The sequence below is a fragment of the Dasypus novemcinctus genome, chromosome 15, assembly GCF_030445035.2.
Source record: "Dasypus novemcinctus isolate mDasNov1 chromosome 15, mDasNov1.1.hap2, whole genome shotgun sequence".
In the NCBI taxonomy this organism is placed as follows: domain Eukaryota; kingdom Metazoa; phylum Chordata; class Mammalia; order Cingulata; family Dasypodidae; genus Dasypus; species Dasypus novemcinctus.
The window spans coordinates 13594340-13614738 of record NC_080687.1 but is presented as its reverse complement, the minus strand read 5'-3'; the positions used below and the strand labels follow the sequence as shown (position 1 = coordinate 13614738).

The 20399-nt window shown below is 39.9% G+C and overlaps 1 protein-coding gene across 3 annotated transcripts in view; it reads left to right on the top strand.

Moving 5' to 3' along the window:
* LOC101445555 (phospholipid-transporting ATPase IB) overlaps positions 1 to 20399 on the top strand; it is a 675309-nt gene that overhangs the window by 134352 nt on the left and 520558 nt on the right. For all 3 annotated transcript variants that reach the window (XM_058277045.2, XM_071208176.1, XM_058277047.2), the window contains exons 3-7: positions 13775 to 13874; positions 14213 to 14311; positions 15414 to 15459; positions 16482 to 16522; positions 20272 to 20345. In XM_058277045.2, coding sequence (XP_058133028.1) covers positions 13775 to 13874; positions 14213 to 14311; positions 15414 to 15459; positions 16482 to 16522; positions 20272 to 20345 — 360 coding nt within the window. The remainder of the gene's footprint in view (positions 1 to 13774; positions 13875 to 14212; positions 14312 to 15413; positions 15460 to 16481; positions 16523 to 20271; positions 20346 to 20399) is intronic.

Below are 20399 nucleotides of genomic sequence, written 5' to 3'. Positions count from 1 at the left end.
CTAAATAACTTATTAGTTGATCCTCTGCTCTTTGTATTTTTTGCCTTCAGCATAGCTGACCTAGGGACACTGTTGTCAACACATGCTTTCTCATCTCTATTAGCAACTTAGGGTCTACGGAGGGTCATCCAAGATGAGAGGTGTCAATTTATTTTCCTTCCAGAATGCTTGTCAGCCACTTCTGTTGTTCTTTATGTTTTCAAACTGTAAAATCAGGCATCCTCTTGTCTTAAATTCTTCTGCACATGTTTTTTTTTCTGGCCCTAGAATTATAAATTAGTTGCAATTTCACAAAACCTGTGTCATGGAAAGGAAAAAATTGTCCCCACTTATAAATGCAGAAATAGAGACAGAGGTCAAGTCACAAATATGAGCTGGAGTTGGGGTTAGAAACCAGTTTGTCATACTCTTAACCAGGTCTTTCTCTCATTTGTAACTCACATGTGGGGTAATAGATCTAATAAATACTTGTGAGGTATTAACTATAAAGGAGAATTATTTAAACTACAACTCTATATTTACGTATGATTCCCAGAGCCATTCCTGCTCTCATTGCTGAAAGTTGGTATTTTCTGGTTGGAGGGACTCATTTGAGGAAGGATGACAACTGTCTTAACTTTCAGTGTTTGATCATTCATTGTATGGTTGTTAAAAATGGGCATGTAATTTTTTTGTTGTGCCCCAAACATAAACCATTAATAATTCAGCCCTTCCCTAAATTAAGTGATTCAACTCTGAACCTCGACCCATGTTGACTCATTCATTGGGGTTGGACTGGAGGACATGTACCACCTGCCAGGCCTACCACAAACCTGAAATGAGTCATCCATGTCTAGGACATTTGCTTACCCCAGGAAAAAGGCATTAAGACAGTTATTAGCCACTAATTTTGTTACAGGTGAGTCCAGGTAAATAAAATTGAAACTAGCCATGGCTGTGAGATACAGTTCTGGCCAATGAGATGTAAGCTGAGGGTGAGTGGAGAAGCTCCACTTTCCTGATAGAGATGTAGAACTTCTGTTTTTCTTCTTCTCATGTGGAACATAGCCACAAATCTGAAAAGGGAGCTGCCATTTTGTGGCGAAAACGTGAGCAGGTCAAACTATGAGTGTGATGGAGTAGAGCGAGAAGCTGCCTAGGGCATCGACGTGTGGGGAGCTGCCACCTCAGCCCTGGATTGCCTACCTCTGGAATTCTCATGTGAGGAAAAATCACAACCCCCACTCTTCACCCTATGTGTCTTTGGGTGAGTTTCTGTTATAAGAAGCAGAATTCAATTTCTGATTTAAACACTTTTCATTCTAACCAAAGTATCTGCTCATTTTCAAAGAATTTCCTTGCTTCTTGAGTTGTTGGCCTTTGATTTTCTTAGTCATTTTTATTGGATTTCAATAAATGACAGTTTTCTTATTAATGAGATAATCTGTAATTCATATCAAAACCTAGAGCACTGAAAAATTGGCCAAAGTATTGTGCAGTTTTGGATTAATGTTTTTTTAGTTAATACCACAGTCGTGTGACCATTTTGTGACTAACGCATACTAATGTCTACTCCCCCAAATATATTCTATTTATAAAGGCATTGTTAATTGGTATTGTTAATCATAATGTAAAACTTCCTCTGGAAAAATGGCAAGTGTTTAATCCTAAAATGATGACAAACATTTCTAGAAGCCAAATCTTTATCTGGAAATGAAGGAGTATGTATACTGTAGCATAAAGCATATATGTGGATGACTTAAAAAATCTTTCGAGGTACTTAACATGAAACCACTTTCTCTATATTAGTTCATCAAGTGATCATGTCCAAATCTTCAATAACCATTTTTTAGAGAGACATAGGAACAAATGTTCTTCCCCTACTATTCTCTTTTACTTGTGGTATTACTTTTCCAGTGATAACTTTATATATATAAATATATAACCAAGAATGTTTTGGAAAAGAAGCATACCAAGGGAGAACTTGCCTTACTAAGCTTGAGTCAGAACATATATGAAGCTACAGTAAAAGAAATCAATATAGTATTGGCATAGGAATTGACAAAGGTATCCATTAAAGTAAATATATGCCAATGCAAGACAAAGCAATATCTCAATTAAATGGCATGGATAACTGTGCTAATACCATTTATTAAATACTTTGGCTCTCTGTCAGGATGAAGACAAAATTGGACCCCACCCTATATAATATATATAAAAATAAATTCTGTTTGCAGAATTTGAAGACTGACAAAAAAAAAATCTACAAAGGAAATCTTGAAGATTACATCTATAATTGAAGGATGGGGAAGACTTTCTTAATACTAAACCAAAGAATAAGCTTTATTCTTTGATACTTCTTTGTACGTCAAAGTTAGCAAAACAAATTCAATATATAAATGAGTGATCTAGAAAACTAATGTAAATTCAAATATTTAGAAAATTCCAATAATTTGTACAAATGGATACAGAAAAGACAAATCAGTGGGAAAAATGGGCAAATGTGAGGAGGTAACAATGGAACAAAGCCATGTGTATGAAACATGTGTATGGAACAAAGCAATAATGTATGAAATTATGTTCAACTTTATTAATATTCAAGGAGATGCAAATTAACCTAACAAATATTCCGTGACCCCAGACTGATTACTGTCAGGACTGTCAAAACCTGTCGCTGGCAGAGATATGGACATAAAGAATATTCCCGTACTTGCAAGAATGGTGAGTTTTGAAATGCTTTTGGAATGTAATTGACTATCTATTAAAATTTAAAATATACAACTCTTTGGAACAGAGAAAGGACAGTAGGTGAAAACTAAGGAAATCTGAATGAAATATGGACTTCAGTTAAGAATTTTTTAAAAACCATGATCCTTAGACTCCTTAATCCCACTTCCAGTAATCTTTGTCATAGAAATAAAATCACCAGTATTTGTGGACATATTTGAACATGAATACATTGTAACATGTTTTATAGTATAAAAAGTCTGGAAATAAAATGAATGTCAATAATAGCAGAATGGGTGAACAAATTCTGGAATGTTATGTAACCATTAAAAATAATGAATTAGACCTACGTCATTGAGTTGGAGGGATTTTGCCGTGTTGACTGAGAAGCAATAGTCAGAGAATGGCCTAATTGTCCCATTTTCGTGTAACATTGGCAATCCTCTGTGTAGGTATGAATATGTATGCACATCTAGCTATATAAATGTAAGCTTGAAGAAAATTGTGGGAGGCCATATACGTTGTTATTAAAATATTGTAAGTCACTTATATAATTATATTATGCCTATGTCACCAGATTTACTTGCTGCTAATGGAACTTAAGCTTGATGCCCCTTAACTTGCATCTGCTTATTCTGAGACTCAGTATGTTTAAATGACCAATTATTTTTTGTTTAACTTAAGAAATATATTTTTAACCTTGACAGGTTAAGATGCTGTCTCTTTTCACCCACATTTTCCCTCTATCACATTTCCTTTCCTATTAGCTGATGATGGAATGGCATTTCAAGATCTGGAGAAGGGAAAGTTGAGTTTGAAGTAACAGTGAGTTTAGGCTTAGGGATATGTTTATGTGGTGTGCAGTCACTTTTGTGAATAGGTGCATTTTCTAACTTCCAGATTGTAAATTTTATTTACAAAAGCAGTCTGATAGAGATTTCTCCAGATTTGACAATGATCATAAATGTTTACATGGTGAAATTGATAACTGCACTTAAAGTGGTTATGTAAGTGAATATCCTTGTCTTAGGAAATGTACATAGAAGTACTAGGGGTTCAAAGAGCATGATGTATACAGTCTACTCCCAAATGTTTAGAAAACAAATAGGTGGATAGATAGGTGGGGGGGGGGGGGGGGGAAGAGAGAGAGAGAGAGAATTATACAACAAATGTGGCAAACTGTTAAAAGTTGGTGGATCTGAGTAAGTGAAGGGTATATTGGAATTCTCTGTAGGTGGCTGGTATTTTTGCAACTGTACTGTATTTGAAATTTTTTCAAAACAAATTAAAAAAGTTGACATGACAGTTCTCTTGATAAATTGTGGTACTGAAAGAGAAGACAGGTAGACATAGAAGAATGCACAGGGAATGGACACAGAGAGCAGACAGCGAGTGCAAAACAACCGGGGGGGGGGTGGGGTGAGGGGGAATAAATAAATCTTTGAAGAAAAAAGAGAAGGCAATAAGGCATTACAGTTCTTCCTTAAACTTTGCTTCTCTGAGAACTTGTTAGACCATTGCTAAGGACCTTGATCTTGACCTGCTGCTCCAGTTTTGAATACATTGCAGAAAACATAGGTGTGATGGCTAGCCAGCAGGGGGCACTGTGCTGTTGGTCCTGAGATGTGCTGGGAGCTTTTGCAGCTTGCAAGGCACTTAGACGTGGTAGGGAAAAGAGTAAATATTGGATGGGGTTAGCCTTTGAGACTGCCTTTCAGGGCTCACCGTTTAGGAGAAGAAGAAATTGCTTTAACACACACACTCACCCCCACAAAACACACAGAGCGTTGAAATGAGTGGATGGATTACAGGTTGTGCATTGGGTAGACGTAAATAGGGGAAAGCTGCCAGAGAAGGTCACCCGTTGGGCTGTTGGTTTACAAGAGGAGAAGGATGTGGTTTTGTGAAAAGAAAAAACAATTTTCTAAGAATTTGGCTGAGGATTAATGGATGCAAGAGAACTTAATAAGAGCTAATATTTTTCAGAGTAAAGTGATTTCCATTTAAGGGGGAAGAACATTACTCTCCTGTTGTCCCGTGGGCTGTTATAGGGTACAACCCCTCCTGTCTGCTCACTCAGAGGATGCCTGTACTTAGAAATGCTATACTCTGAGTGCTGTGCTAATGTTTGTTTCTTTTTAGACTCATGGAACAGGTTAGAATTTCTCTTCCTTTTCTCCATGCTCACTGTCCAGAGGAAGTGACTTTGGGTAATAATATCGGATTTGTGGTTCCTGTATCTTCTTGTGGTGGGAAGTCATAAGAATAAATTAGGTGTGTAGCCTGATTTCATGTTCTGAAAAAACAGCTTCCCATGTATGACCATACATAAATTAGCTAAAAGAGCTGACTGTCCCTTGGCAGTTACATCTGGATGCTATTTATTTCTGTTCAAATATTAAAATACTGTTAAAATAATATGTGGGCATGGCTAAAAGTTCAAATAGTGTGGAAGGGGTCATTGTGGAAATCAGGTGTCCAATTCCATCTCTCTCACTCTGTTCTGTTCCACAAAGGCAACCACTGTGAACTCCGTTTTCAGTTCTTTTGTTGTTTTCCTCCATATTTCTCAATTAAGTTTAGAAATGATCTCTCTGAATTCTCTGATAAAGATTTAACTTATTTACATCACTGCCAATTAGTGAAATAGTGTACACTTTTGCTTCTTTTCTAGTATAACTTGCTTTTCCTGCATCATTTTGCTATTGAACATTTTTAAACATAATAATCCTTATTTTTCCATCAGATCAATATATTTTTATGTTATGCAGCCGCTCTATATATTCAAAATAATCTCTCAGAATAATCTCTCAATTCCACTCCCCCCCCCCACCCAATGTTTTTTCTAGGCAGACTGGCTGTTCTTTCCAGAATTTGCTTTGTTGCTTTCTTGAGTTGCATTCACTGGTTTTTAGGTGCTGGGTGTTTTCTTTCTTTCTTGGATTACTCTCTAGATTTATTGCTGATTCCTTTCCTATTTTAAAAAAATGTTTATTGTCACTTCTCCTTATTTGAAGATTCCGTATTTGTGAAGTTGCCTACTTGCTAGGATTTATTTGTAATCCCCAAATCAGTGCTTGGAGCCTTTTGCAGTTATATGTGGTTATGTGTAGAGCAGGGAAGGATTTGAGTGACCTGATGTACACATTCCCAGCAGAGGTCAAACAACATAATGCTGTGCCTTCTTTTTTCTGCTCTCAGGCTGTAAGTGAGTGGCCTTCCCATGGTATATTTAATGCCTATTTTTCTCACTCTTCTGCTTATTCTTGGTGATTTCACTGTTTAAAATGACCCCAAAGTGTAATGCTGAAGAGCTGTCCATTGCTCCTAAATGAAAGAAGGCTGTGATGCACCCTATGGAGATAAGCTTTGTTCAGGCATGACTTACGGGGCTGTTGGCTGTGAATTCAATGTTGACGAATCAATGATATATACCCAGTAAGATGTCTTTAAACAAACACACATGAAACAAGATTATGCAATGATTGGTTGACAAAAATGTTCTGATGGTGGGGAGGGGAACTTGTGGAATCTAACCGTGGATTTCCCTGAGAAGCGGTGGTTCAATATCCACTGAGTTAGTGGGAGCCTGACTGTCATTAATACTGCGTTTTGAAATTCTGCTCTACCATTTTAGTGGTGTCTCCGTGGGAGGAGGTGAAGAACGTCTGTCCATTTTACCATTGTGAATCAGAAGCCAGGTATCCTTTCGATTGGACCTTCATTGCTGAAAGAATCCTTCACGTACAGACTTCATTTCCTCATTTCTATATGTTAAATATCAGTGAGATGACTATGTGGGTGTATTCACGTAAGAAAACCTGAGCTGTAACCATAGGTTCTGTGCGTTTTTCATATGCATGATAACATAACTTAGAAAAATTTCATTTAGAATTAAACATTTGGATAATTTGGTAATTATGTGAGAAATTCAGAATAATAAAATAGCTTGAGGTTTTTGATATCTGTCAACTCTTTTGACTCTTTGCAATACAAAGAACTGACATATTTTCTTTATGTCTGGACCTAAATTAAACTTTTGTTCATTTATACCAATGAATTCGAGGTATTAATCACTTAACATCCTGTTAATCTCCCAGGCCGTCTGAGTCAGCCAGCTTCCCAACGCGATATTGCTCGTTGTTACGGTTCCTGAACTCTGTCTGCTTGAAAAGTGTCCTTTTTGACTAGCTGTGCCCTCTCCTTCCAACCAATGATGTCACTGCCTTCTTGACTGAGGGTAGAGGCACGGGGTGTGAGCGGGGCAGATTTAGGCGCTTCTCCTTTGATAATGTGATTTCAGAGTCTTGTCAGACTTTGATTTGTAGTATGTCAGCACCCAGAAGAGCCATAAATCTTTTCTTTGAAAGGGTTTATTTCCCTCTCTTTGGAAAGAATATGTTGAATTCTAAGTGTTGTAATTAAATGTAATATATCATGGGATTAGAGTTTATACCTTAACTCATTTTCCTTTTTTATTGGGGATGGAGTAAAATTGGGCCTGGATTGTGACTAATTCTGTACTTATCTTTATTATAATTTTTTAAGATTTATTTTTTATTTAATTCCCCCCCCCCGCCCTCCCCAGTTGTCTGCTCTCTGTGTCCATCCACTGTGTGTTCTTCTGTGACCGCTTCTATCCTTATCAGCGGCACTGGGAATCTGTGTTTCGTTTTGTTGCATCATCTTGCTGTGTCAGCTCTCCGTGTGTGCGGTGCCATTCCTGGGCAGTCTGCACTTTCTTTCGCGCTGGGCGGCTCGCCTTAAGGGGCGCACTCCTTGCGCATGGGGCTCCCCTATGCAGGGGACACCCCTGCGTGGCACAGCACTCCTTGCGCGCATCAGCACTGTGCATGGGCCGGCTCCACGTGGGTCAAGGAGGCCCGGGGTTTGAACCGCAGACCTCCCATGTGGTAGCCGGACGCCCTAACCACTGGGCCAAGTCCGCTTCCCTGTACTTGCCTGTAGACCAGATGTTTCCTAACAAATATTTGTTGCTTCTTCTTATTGAGAGTAGAGGCTCATTTAAAATAATTCTTCAAGTTTTGCACAGCGAAATTGAATGAATGTCTCCCTACACATTTTCATTCAACTTTATGCCGTAACCTTCACAATTTTTCTTGTAAAGCAGTTGAATAAAGCCTACTTTTTAAGCTACACTTAAAGATATTGACCACTAGCATCCAAAGCCTGACATTTGGGACTGGTTACCTAAGAGTCATCAGCTCTTGAGGACTGGCCTGGCAACAGGCTCTGTAGTCAAAGTGTAATCTTCTCTGTTACCTTCTCCTCAACTTATACTTCCATGGAGTGGTTGAAATAAACCTTCTTCTTGTCCAGAGATAGTTACTGAATAATGTCTTGGGTAATGGCGAGAAGCAGTTTGGAAGTTTGAGAGGAATAGGTGAGTGGGTTAGAATTCAGCCGCTGTTTCTCATTGGGTGCGGATGGATCCTTTATAAAGTGGAGGCCGCGAATGGCTCAGGGAAGTACTATAAAGAGTAAAGGCACTAATCGTTCCAGACCCAGTGGAATTACTGCACAGTCCTGGGGTAGACTTAGAGCAGAGCAGTAGCTGGCACCTTTTTTCCTGCTGTAGATTACAAGTAGGAAAAAGTTGAAATTAGAAACGTCAGTGTTTTAAAATGAAGTTATTAACCTTTTCTTTGTACCTGGTTAGTTTTCAGGAGTTTAACAAAATGAAGTGGAAGTTTCTTGTGAAATGGTCATACCTTAACAGTGACAGCAGGTATTCTTGTATTTGAGGAAATGTCCAGAGTACAATTTGGGAGAGAGCTGGCAAAGCATCAGGAATTGGTAGCAGATGGGGTGGGCCGTGGGCTTTGCTGTGGGCGGCCCCCATGCATGCCGGCGCCACCTACCGTCTGTGAGCGGGACGAGGGCTCTGGGTGACCTCCCGTATGCCTGCTCTTTCCTCTGAAATGGTTTAATATGCTCTTAGGGGATACGTGGATTCCGCAGTTCAAGAGATACAAACAACCGTTTTAGTGTTATCCTCCCATCTTCAACTCCCAGTAGTCCACACCTTGCTGAGTGAATTTTGTGAGATGACAGATGGATGGTACCTCACAGGGAGCTGGGCAGCTGCTTGGGGGAGGCTTAAAAGGGTCCTTCGTTCCTTCAGTAAATACTGAACACACACTGTACATTGTGTACATGTGTGTAATGTAGGAGAATAACTGATGGGTTTGGGCTTTTTTTTTTTAGGAAGTACTGGGGATTGAACCCAGGACCTCACACATGCGAAGCAGGCCATCAACCACTGAGCTACAGCTGCTCCCTGGGCTGCTGTTAACCTTAATGTGCTTTTACTACTAGTGTTTTTGAAGAGGAGTGTTAAGCTAGCTTGGTTTCTGGGTTTCTGGAGGCTTGCCTTAGGGGGAAGTTACTGATTTTTAGATTTGCCTCTGGGAAACTTGTCAGCTTCAGTTTTTCCCATAGCTGGACAATCATGCTTAAAGTTTGCCTGTGGGTTCTTGCCTTTCTCTGTTGTGGAGATCAGACTTCTCTAGTGTTGGGTGATTTGTGGTGGTTGGGGAGCCCCAAGCCCAAAACCATGTTTTGGCCAAGCCCTATTTTCTAGTGGGTTGTTCCCCATCATTGCCAAATCATAAGAATTACTAAGAGGAGAGTGTCTAGGGAAGCGGACTTGACCCAGTGGTTAGGGCGTCCATCTACCACGTGGGAGGTCTGCAGTTCAAACCCTGGGCCTCCTTGACCCAGAGGGAAGCGGCCTTGGCCCAGTGGATAGGGTGTCCGTCTACCACATGGGAGGTCCGCAGTTCAAACCCTGGGCCTCCTTGACTCGTGTGGAGCTGGCCCACGCGCAGTGCTGATGCGTGCAAGGAATGCCGTGCCATGCAGGGGTGTTCCCCGCATAGGGGAGCCCCACGCGCAAGAAGTGCACCCCGTAAGGAGAGCCACCCAGCGCAAAAGAAAGTGCAGCCTGCCCAGGAATGGTGCCACACACACAGAGAGCTGACCCAGCAAGATGATGCAACAGAAAGAAACACAGATTCCTGTGCCACTGACAACAACAGAAGCGGACAAAGAAGACGCAGCAAAAAGACACAGAGAACAGACAACTGGGGTGGGGGAGGGGAGAGAAATAAATAAATAAATAAAATCTTAAAAAAAAAAAAAAGAGGAGAGTGTCTATGTCTACAAATAACTAACCGAGTTCCACCCCTGCTGAATCAGAATCTCTAGAGAAGGGTTTGCTAATTGTTATCCTTGTCAGAACTTTTTCTCCTTGGAATCCTCCAGAAGCATAGACTTGAGCTACAAGGCTCAAGTGAAACTTTGGCTCTATTTCTCTTTGTAGGTCTTCACATTCATTCTTCCCACATTGGCCTTCTTTTGGAGGGACAGCAGGGCCTCTCCCACCTCAGAGATTTTGCATTTGCTGTCCCTTCTTTCCACAAAGTTCTTTCCCTGTATATCCGTGTGACTTGTTCCTGCTTCTTCACCTCCTTCAGGGCTTGGTTCAAATGTCACCTTCTCTGTGAAACATTCTCTGAGCACTCTGTTGCAATTAATACTGTCTCCCACCCTTCAGTCACCAGTGGTGTGTCGCCTTCCCTGATCTCCTCTCCTCCATGGCATTCATCATCTATTCCTGTTTTGTTTCATTTATTTCTTTTAAATCTAATTTTTCCTCTAGAATGTAATTCCCATCAGGGTATGGATTTTTGACCTTGGTTCCCTGCAGTATTCTAGTGTCTAGGACAGTGCTCAGCACAGAGTTGGTACTCAGAGAATATCTGTTGAAAGGAGGGATGGACAGATTTTGTCAAGCCCTGGCTCATTCTTCATGTTAGCCAATTTTGGGAAACACTGGTCTACCAGATGTTTCGACAAACCCAGAATGAATCACAAGGAAAGGTTCATGTTTTCTTATGGCCAGTTCTCCTCAATACCATATCTCTAAGACACTCTAAATTCCTTGGACTCATGTGCAATCAGTTCATTTTCTTGTCACAACCATCAGAGCTGGGGGGAATGCTGGCACATGTGGTTTGAATGAGAATCTTTTGGGGGTGACTATTTCACATGTGTGAGCCAACTATTCTGCTGGGAACTCTTCTTTTTCCCCCTTAACTGTACATGTTCCTTCTCCTGGTAGAGTGAGCAGTAAAATATCTCCCATGCTAGAGACAAGTGGCCCTTGCCTCTTACAGGGTTCAGCTGGACTGCATGCAAATAGGAGATTTGAACCCATTTACTTCCTTAGCAACTACCCTAAACCCTTGCTACTCTAAGTGTGAACCTAGAAACAGCAGCATTTGCCTCACCTGAGAACTTGTTAAGACTACGGAATCTCAGGCCTTTCCCATACCTACTAAATTAGAATATACATTTTAACAGAGCCCCAGGAAATCTGTATGCACCTTAAAGTTTGAGCTGCCTTCCTCTAACCTAAGTCCATAGGATGATTTTGATGGGTATATTAAGGTAATTAATGTTATATAGTAGTCCTCTATTGATAAATAGCCGTTTCTCTTAATTATTGATCTGCTAATTGTACATCAGGAAGAAAACAATTAAGACTCAGTTGTCCTTTTCCAGTGGAGTAAAAGTTAGTGTCCATTCTCCCCTCTCTTATCTTTGGTTTCCTGGCATGGCCAGGATCCCTTTCTCTCATGACATTTGGGCACAAGTGAGTCACTGTAATCATTTTTCAGTATTTCACTCAAGTGGGAGGTAGTCCCTCAATGGCAGGGCCATGGGCTCACTGTGTATGAGTAGGTGTGTTTTTTATACAGCTGGAATCTTAGGTTTTAATGTTAGATATAGATATTGTCAAACTGCAATATTCTTTCTACAGTCTTGAGTGTGTGAATTTTCATGTTTTCTTTATTGATGAATGTTATTTGCTTTATTTCAGATGTCCTTTAAGGTACTGCCTTAATGGAATGCATGGTTGTCCAGTTCACCTTGTTTGTCCTCTGAGCTGTAGTTAAGAAAACTTTGTACCGTGAGTTGTCATATACATGAGTTTAAAATATTTTTCTTAATCTTTAATGAGCTTAATATTTGCAATTTTTCTCTCTGGCAAAATTTTAAGGTGACATCTTATTTGCCTCTTGTGTTAGATATATGAAGGGGCTCTGTGTAAGCCCATTTCTCTAGCTAGTTTAATTACATTCCTTCAAGTATCAAATTCTTTACTTTGAACCATTCTAGAAGTGTTTTTAATGTAATTTATCATATTCATCTTTAGCATCTTGAGCAGAAGAAAACTAAACCTGATTTTGACACTAAGGAACACTCTGATCATTATGTATTGCAAAAATTGGGCTGCTCTATATGATTTTCTCTGAGGCAGTGGCAGGAAAAATGGTACATGAGGGTATTTCCTGCCCCATCAAATGACTTCTGGCTGTTATATATATTTGTCAGCTTTGGTTTTATTTTGTCATTTCTATGATTGGTTGCTGTACAGTCTTCCAGCTATGCATATGCCTCTAGCATTTTCTGTCCCCTTGAGCTATCTATCCTACTTTGGAGCTTCTAATTTGTTATGTATTTGAAACCTGATAGATAATCCTGCTAGAATTGTATTTCCATAAGAGTAGGCGCAGAGTCATGCTTCAGAGGGTGTGTTAGGAATCAACTATGTACTTATGGTTTGTACTTTGATAAATCTTTGAGCAACTGGTGGAGCAGTGGTTCATTTTTCACGGTTCTCAATGTATGCCTTTGAGGTAATTCGTTGTTCATGGACTATCTACTGTGTGATGTATATATATATAATCAAAGCAAAGCAGACTATAATGCAGGTGTAAGCACCATACAGTGGGCTTAGAGGAAGAAGAGTCTTTATGAATTTGACCAAACTTAATGGAAGATAGGGAATTAAGTGGGAGGTCAGGGTGTGAAGGAGAGTTTAATCACCAAGAGAAAGAATGTCCTGGGTTGAAGAAGCAAAAGTGTGAGCAGAAGTGACTTCATTATGGCTCTCTGGAGAAACAGAACCAATAGGATATGAGAATATTAAGAGATTTATTATAGAAATTGGCTTACACGACCATGGGGTTTGGCAAGTTTGCATTCCATGGGGCATACCTCAAGTTGGAAACTCCAGCACGGGTGACACTGAATTCCCCAGGAGAAGTTGGCTGGCTGAAGTGGAGATAGAAATTCTTGTTTCTGGCTGCTGAAATCCTCAGTTCTTGCTTTAAGGCCTTCCAAATGATTGGATGTGAGGAGACTACTCTCATTGCTGAAGGCAATCTCCTCTGTTGATTGTAGGTACAATCAGTTATAGATGTAACCAACTGACTACTGATTTAAATCCATCTACAAAATACCCTCACAGTCATAATCAGACCAATGCTTGCTTGACCAGACAAATGGACACCATCACCTAGCCAAGTTGACACATGAAATTAACTATGACAGTGCCAATGCAATATAAAGGGTGTGTGGAAGGAATGGGATTTATTCAGGTGTGGCTGAAGTGTAAGATGTCTGTAGTGGGCATCCAGAGAGACCTACTGAACTGTTCTTCCCATGCCTCATTGGGGTGTGTTTTATAGAGTTGTCTTTCTACATTTGGATGTAGTGATTTTGTAATAAGAATTGTAGTACATCACAAATTCTGAAATAATTCTTCTGTTTTACTTGTGTGAGTTACTTGATTGATGTCTCACTCTTTATTCCAGCATTCATATCTCACCATATTTGGGATTTGTGCCACGTCTTGTTTTGTGATCCCTGAAATATTATCTTCCTCTAACATTCTTTGTATGCCTCCTCTATGCATAGCATGTAGCTTGGAGAAGGTGGGAAGATTTTCCTACTTTTAATGTATGAAAACCATGGGAACATATGTGTATCAACGTTTGAAAACAAAGATCATATCTGAAAATGTTATCAGGTGCATCCTTTTACAAAGAGTGCCAGCAAGCCAGTTTTCTTATCCTGAGTTTTGAAGCACCTTATCATTAAAACCACTTGTATGTTTTTGAAACGTTTTTGTTTTGTTCTAATTTTTTAGAGTTTACCTCTTTAACTGATAGTAGTATTTTGTTTGTCCTTACAGTACAGCTAAGTACAGCTTGTTGACATTTCTACCTCGATTCTTGTATGAGCAGATTAGAAGAGCTGCTAATGCCTTCTTCCTCTTCATTGCCTTATTACAGGTAATTTTTTTAAAAGCTATCTAAAATTTGTAACCTTAACTAATGCAAAATGAGATTTTGCTAAATGACCACTTAACTGAAAAAGCATTGTGGTATGTGAATATGGTTTGCGACAGTGAACAAACATGATCTTTGTATAGAGAGAGCCTTCTTTTGGAATTGCCTTAAGAATAATTGCAGTTACTAAAAGAGACATTGAAAAATAGCCCTATGGTCCTACTTTTAACCCTTTTTCTGTTCCAAACACATAGCAATGTTGGATAAAATTTTTAAATATGTGAAACATGTGGCTAGTTTTAACGTACCAACTTCCTTTCTTTTGGTCCTTTATTTTACAGCAAATTCCCGATGTATCTCCCACTGGAAGATATACCACCCTGGTGCCATTGATCATTATTTTAACAATTGCAGGCATCAAAGAGATTGTAGAAGATTTTGTAAGTTTTTGCTTTCAGATAATATAACTTTTGTATTGAACATAACTTAGAACTTCCTAGTTGCTTTGGGTTACCTGTTTAAGACAGGAGACTGGACTATTGTTTAACCCATCTCTTAAGACTTGTGATGGTATGTTTTGGGAGGAAATGTGGACCCAGAGTGTTGTAAATACCTGTATAGTGACGCACACATAGTTCAAACTGTTCTCAAATGTTAGGTCTCTGGACCCCCTTTGTTTTTTTTTTAAAGTAGTTTTATTGAGATATATTCACATACCATACAGTCTATTAATGTACAATCAATGGCTTTCATTATAATCACAGTATTGTGCATTCATCACCACAAAAAATCTTAGAACAATTTCATTAATCCAAAAAGAAAAACTCCACACCCCTTAGCAGTTACCTCCCGTTCCCTCTATGCCCCCTTTGACTTTTATCACCCACATGCCTTATGTCCTCCTTCAGAGCTTGCTCACGTGGGTAGTAGGTGAAGGCTTGTGGTGCTTGAGCCTCATTGTGATTGCTCTGCTTTATAATAATCCTTTCCCTCCTCACACTTACCCCAGAATATATATCTTCATGTTCATTGTCTGTAACGCTATTCATATCCTTTCTTTCTCCCACGTACCTACAAACTTCCTCACGCTCCCTTATACATACATACATACATACATACATACATACATACATATTCCCACTTTCAGAATTGGTGAATAAATAAGATTCAAATTCCAGCAAACGTACTTTGCTCAAAAGATACATTACCAGTAAAATGAATTCAGTTGTTTGTTGTTTGGATTTTCATACTGAGTAATTCTTTTACTCTGATCTAAACCAAATGAGGAGAGAGAAGTTTCATATTTTAAAGAGCTTGGTATTTGTTAGAACCAAAATATAATCATTTGAGGCAGCATAGACTATACATCTCAGTTTAGCGGGGGATACTAGATCACAAGACTGTTGAACTGAATTTTACAGTATTAGTGTTCTTGAAAATTAGTTTCCTTGCCCCCCTATTTTTTCCTGACCTTATTGTTTGCAATTTCATTTATTAATCTGGAACTTTGAAATCTAAGGACCTCTTTTCTTTCTGTAACAGAAACGACATAAGGCTGACAATGCAGTTAATAAAAAGAAAACCGTAGGTAAGATACAAGGCTGAGTCTCTATTCCCTTTGTAAAACTTGAAATATGGCCCGCATTTAAGGAAGTTTTTTTTTTTAAAGATTTATTTATTTTTATTTATTTAATTCCCCTCCCCTCCCCCAGTTGTCTGTTTTCTGTGTCTTTTTGCTGCGTCTTGTTTCTTTGTCCGCTTCTGTTGTCGTCAGCGGCACGGGAAGTGTGGGCGGCGCCATTCCTCCGCAGGCTGCTCCCTCCTTCGCGCTGGGCGGCTCTCCTTATGGATGCACTCCTTGCGCGTGGGGCTCCCCTACGTGGGGGACACCCCTGTGTAGCACGGCACTCCTTGCGCGCATCAGCACTGCGCATGGGCCAGCTCCACACGGGTCAAGGAGGCCCGGGGCTTGAACCGCGGACCTCCCATGTGGTAGACCGACGCCCTAACCACTGGGCCAAAGTCCGCTTCCCGAAAGGAAGTTTAAGTAATAAGTTAATGGTATTGAGATAGGAAGATGATCTATGAAATATTTTAGGGGAATAAAGAAATGAGAAACAAATCAAACAAAATGTTGGTCCTGTACAGGATTTGTGTAATTTAGAGTTTTAGGAAGCGGTGTAATTTTCAGGAGCTTGGCCATTTTTAATGTTCATAACAACATCCTAGCTTTCACATCCTTGGTTCATAATCTCTCCCTACCTCCCCCTACCTAATTTTTAATTATTTTGATTTCCAGAACATCAGTTCTCCCTCTTTCTCTTTTTAAAAAATCTTGTAGCAAAAGACTTACTGTTATTTTTGTTCTTCTGGGTTGAACATGAATAGATTTATATGTCTGCTTTATGTTCCATAGGTATATAAAGTGGGGCTGAATTTTTTTGGTGGGGGTAGTATTATACCTTTATGTCTAAGGATAAACTTTAATCCTTGATATGGAATACTAGAATTAATAAAGCTAATTTTTAAGGAGACTTTTGGGTTTTGAAAAGCTGATTTTATTTTTATTAATCATTCCTATTTACTTATACGTTGTTTCTTCTTTTGCAGTGTTAAGAAATGGTATGTGGCATACCATTATGTGGAAAGAGGTAAAATCTAATTTTAAGACATGACAGAAAGTGTTTGTTTGGAGACTTGAAATCAATTGCTAGTATTGACTGCAATGTACAGTTTGTGTGTCGGCATAGATCATCTCCACGTTATGTAAATTTCACATTGTGGAGTTTTCCATGAGATTTACTTAGAACTGATGTATGTGTGCCCTGTTCCCTGCCATCTTCTAGAACGAGCTCACTCTATCATTCAGACTTGCAAACTTCATCGCTCTCGATGGATAGTTCTGAAACCTCAAAGCAATTTTCTAGTTTCTAAATACACTTTGGGAAACATTTTCCTTGTTCTTCTGCTGTTCTCATAGCCTAACCTCAAAAATTTTAAGTGTTTTTTTTAATCTGAGATTCTGACTTCTAACATTTTGGGTGGAAATTTTTGCATTTATGATGCTCATTAAATATTGAACCATAGAATAGGGGTTGCAAATCCTCTAGTTGCAGTTCTGGAACAGGGTTGTTTTAGCATGGTCATAGTTATTGCTTTAATTTTACAATATCAAGAAAAGGTTTGCCTCCATGTCCTGGAAGTAAGATGTCTGCGGGGTCTGAGAACGGCATGGTTTGAGGGTTGTTTGCAGCATGAGGAGACAATTCGGAAGAAATATGCTATGCCATCTGGGTATTTTATGTCTGAAAAGAGTAGCTTTTTAAATGTTTTAGCTGGACCTTCTTAATGGCCATAAGATGTTTTTGGGGATGACAGAATTATTCTAATAATAATTTCGAATTCAGAGTTGATTCACACAATTTTGAAAGATAACTACTTTTTCAGAAGATAACTTTAAAAACTTTAAAAAGTTTCTTTTGCTAAACATTTAATAAACAATGTTTTAAAATACGCCCTATGTCCTTTTGTATGTTAAATGCCCACGTTATGGAAAAGGCAGTATTTGTTTTAGTTTTAGTTTTGTCTTTACTTTTTTCTGGGAGAACCATCCACTGTTTAAAAATGTTTCCCCTTGATGGTATTTTGTGATCGCATCTTAACCTTTGTAGTGATCTAGAAGTCCTGTACTGACTGACCTCACCCTCATTGGAACCACTATTGGAACTGAAGTGGTTCTTGGTCAAACTGGAAATTCTTGACCCAGAGGATAGACACCCTGTGCCTGCTACCCGACACCAAGGGTGCCCACAGTACTCAGCAATTGCTCCTTGATTTCGCCAGCTTTCCTTTTGTCACCATCGTCCCCAGAAAGCCACAAGTAGTGGCATCAGTGGAGAATGATTTGAGTATGGGGAGCCTGACACTGCTTGAAAGAGTTAAGAGGCAGATGGTTTAAGAGGAAGACCTTGGAGACAGAGGGTGCTGGTCACAGCCTTGAGCTGCAGGAAACGAGGCCCGTCTGCAAAGCTGCCTGACATTCAGTACGAGCTGAGAATTTGGGAGAGGCTCAGAGATGAGCGGGCATTGTGTTCGGGAAATGGAAACAGATGCCCGAGGTGGCAGGCAAGGTGAATTTGACTATCTTTAAGGTTCCCAAAGCACTCAACTCTAAGTTCAAATTAGAGTCTGGTCCCTGGGCTGTAGCTGTAGCATTGTTGAGTGCTGAGAGGCAGTTCTTGGGTGGATCTCTATAGCTCTGGATGACTCTGGGAGAAATATCTTCCTGGCTTTTCTTCAAAATTAAGGGACTTGAGAACCCTCTGAGGCTGCAGTAGGTTCTGCCATCTGGAGGGCGCTCTTCCCCACCGTAAGAATTGAAGCTTTTAGCTAGTTTCTTGTACCCAAGGGACATTCATGCACAAGGGCATAAATTAGAAAACGCTTTTCAAACAAAATCCCAAGTAGTTTCTGCAATATGTGAAAGTTCTTAGTACTTTGTGACTGGGATGGAAATGTTTCTTTATTTAGAAAATAGGCATGAGAGGAAGCTGTAATTTCCCTTGTCCTCCCACTTTGAATTAAATTTTTAAAAAATCCAATGCCTTTTTTCTTTTGAGACTACGGCTCATTTTCCTCTGTTGCTTCTAATTAATTGCTTCTTGTAGTTAAACTCTTCATATAATGTAACTTTACTTTTAGCACACATTTTCAGTTTATGTAGGTATCCCTTGCTTTTGTGCTGATGGCTGTTAAGTGGGTAGCATCGACTCTTTAGCTTCTCTTTATTAAGGAATATAGTTGAATTATATGCATTTCTTTGGCTTTTAGTTGGATACTAACTTCAAATGTATAGTGGCTCTAAAATTTAATTTTTATCATCCTTTTCTGTGCTGAGCCTGATTACCTAGATTTCCCCACAAGTTCTGAGAAGCAATTCGAAGTGCTAGGAGGATATCCTTTAATAAACTCTCCTTTTTCCCAACAGAAAATTAAACATGGGTACCGGGGGGGTGGGATTCTCCTAGCTTATAAGATCCACTAGTTGTTTGCTTCATTTGAAATTCTTGATTTCTAAGCATAGAGCAGTGTGGCTTAGAGTAGAAAACAGAAAACAGAAAAGTGCATGGTATGAGTTTGTGTAACAGTATTTCTGCCCTAGGGATGATCTTGCTTCTTGCATTATCAGGGAATTCCCAACACCCTGGACTGTCACATTCAGTGTCCACTGAGTGACACTCAGGCCGCTAGTGGCCGGTGCTCACCACGCATGCCCGTGTCATGCCAGGGGCTTCGCGTGTGCTGTCTTTAGTCCTTGCATCAACTCCGCAAGGTCAGGGGTGGTATTTTCCCACAGGAGACTGAAACTCAGGGAGATTAAGACACCTGCCGAAGTTACAGAAGGAGTCTGCGATTGAGAAGTTAGAATCTGAACCTAGGCCTGGTTTGAAAGCCCCCATTCTATTCAGTATGGTGCTTCTGTTGTTCTTTAAAGGATTTATACAGCTCTTGGCAGCGGGGCTCATGTTTGGAGATGGGGCTCTTTCTTTGGCTGGGAGTCTCCTGTCCAGTGGAGCCTGCCTCCCAGAGTGGTCTCTGATGTTGGCCATGGATCTTAGTTTCCTGGTAATTTCCTGAGGCCGTAGAACTCTTCTGTTCTGTGGTACATCCCCAGAAGAATGTACTACATCTCTTGTTCAAGGGTAAACTTAGTGTTGCCTTTTATTCAGAGCACTGGCCTTGTAGACACACTGACTGGTTTTGAATCTGGGTTTCCAACGTTCACTAGCTGTGTGACCAGTGGCAGGTTAATTAGTTCAGAGCCATATGTTAACTCAATTAGTCCTCACAATACTCTACGAAATACATGCTATTGTCCTCATTCTATTGTTGAGAAAACAGATGTGTGGAGTGTGCAACTCACCTCCCATGGTTACACAGCCCAGGGGTGATGGAGCCTGGGCGCTAGAACCCGGGCTGTCGGTTTGCTCAGAGCTGTGCTCCCAGCCCCGCTGCCGAACTGCGCGCGGCTGTGCAAGTGGTCAAGCATTTGTAACTGAAGGGACAATTGTAAGAAAATAAGGTCGTGAGAGTTTTTCAGACTCAGCCCTTTTCTCCCTGCCCCCACACTTTTTCTTTTCCATTTAGTATCTTTGCAAAACAGGTAATACTACCAAGTGCCTATATTGAAGTATTTTTGCCAAAGGAAAAAAAAAAAGTCAATATTACTAGGTGCCTATATGGAAGCATTTTCCTTTTGTTCTTGTCAGGGAAAATAATTTGGCCCTCTCTAGCTTTGTGGCTTAGTTATATAGCAGTTTTTCCTTCGAATATTTAACCCCTTCTCTCCCCGTTTGTGCTCTTTCTTTCCTGCCCCTCTGCCCTTGTCCCTGGTCTGTAGGTGGCAGTGGGGGACATTGTGAAGGTCGTGAATGGGCAGTATCTTCCAGCAGACATGGCCCTGCTCTCCTCCAGGTCAGGTGTGCGCGTGAGCACAGCTTCTGAAATAAATGTTAAGAATAATAAAGC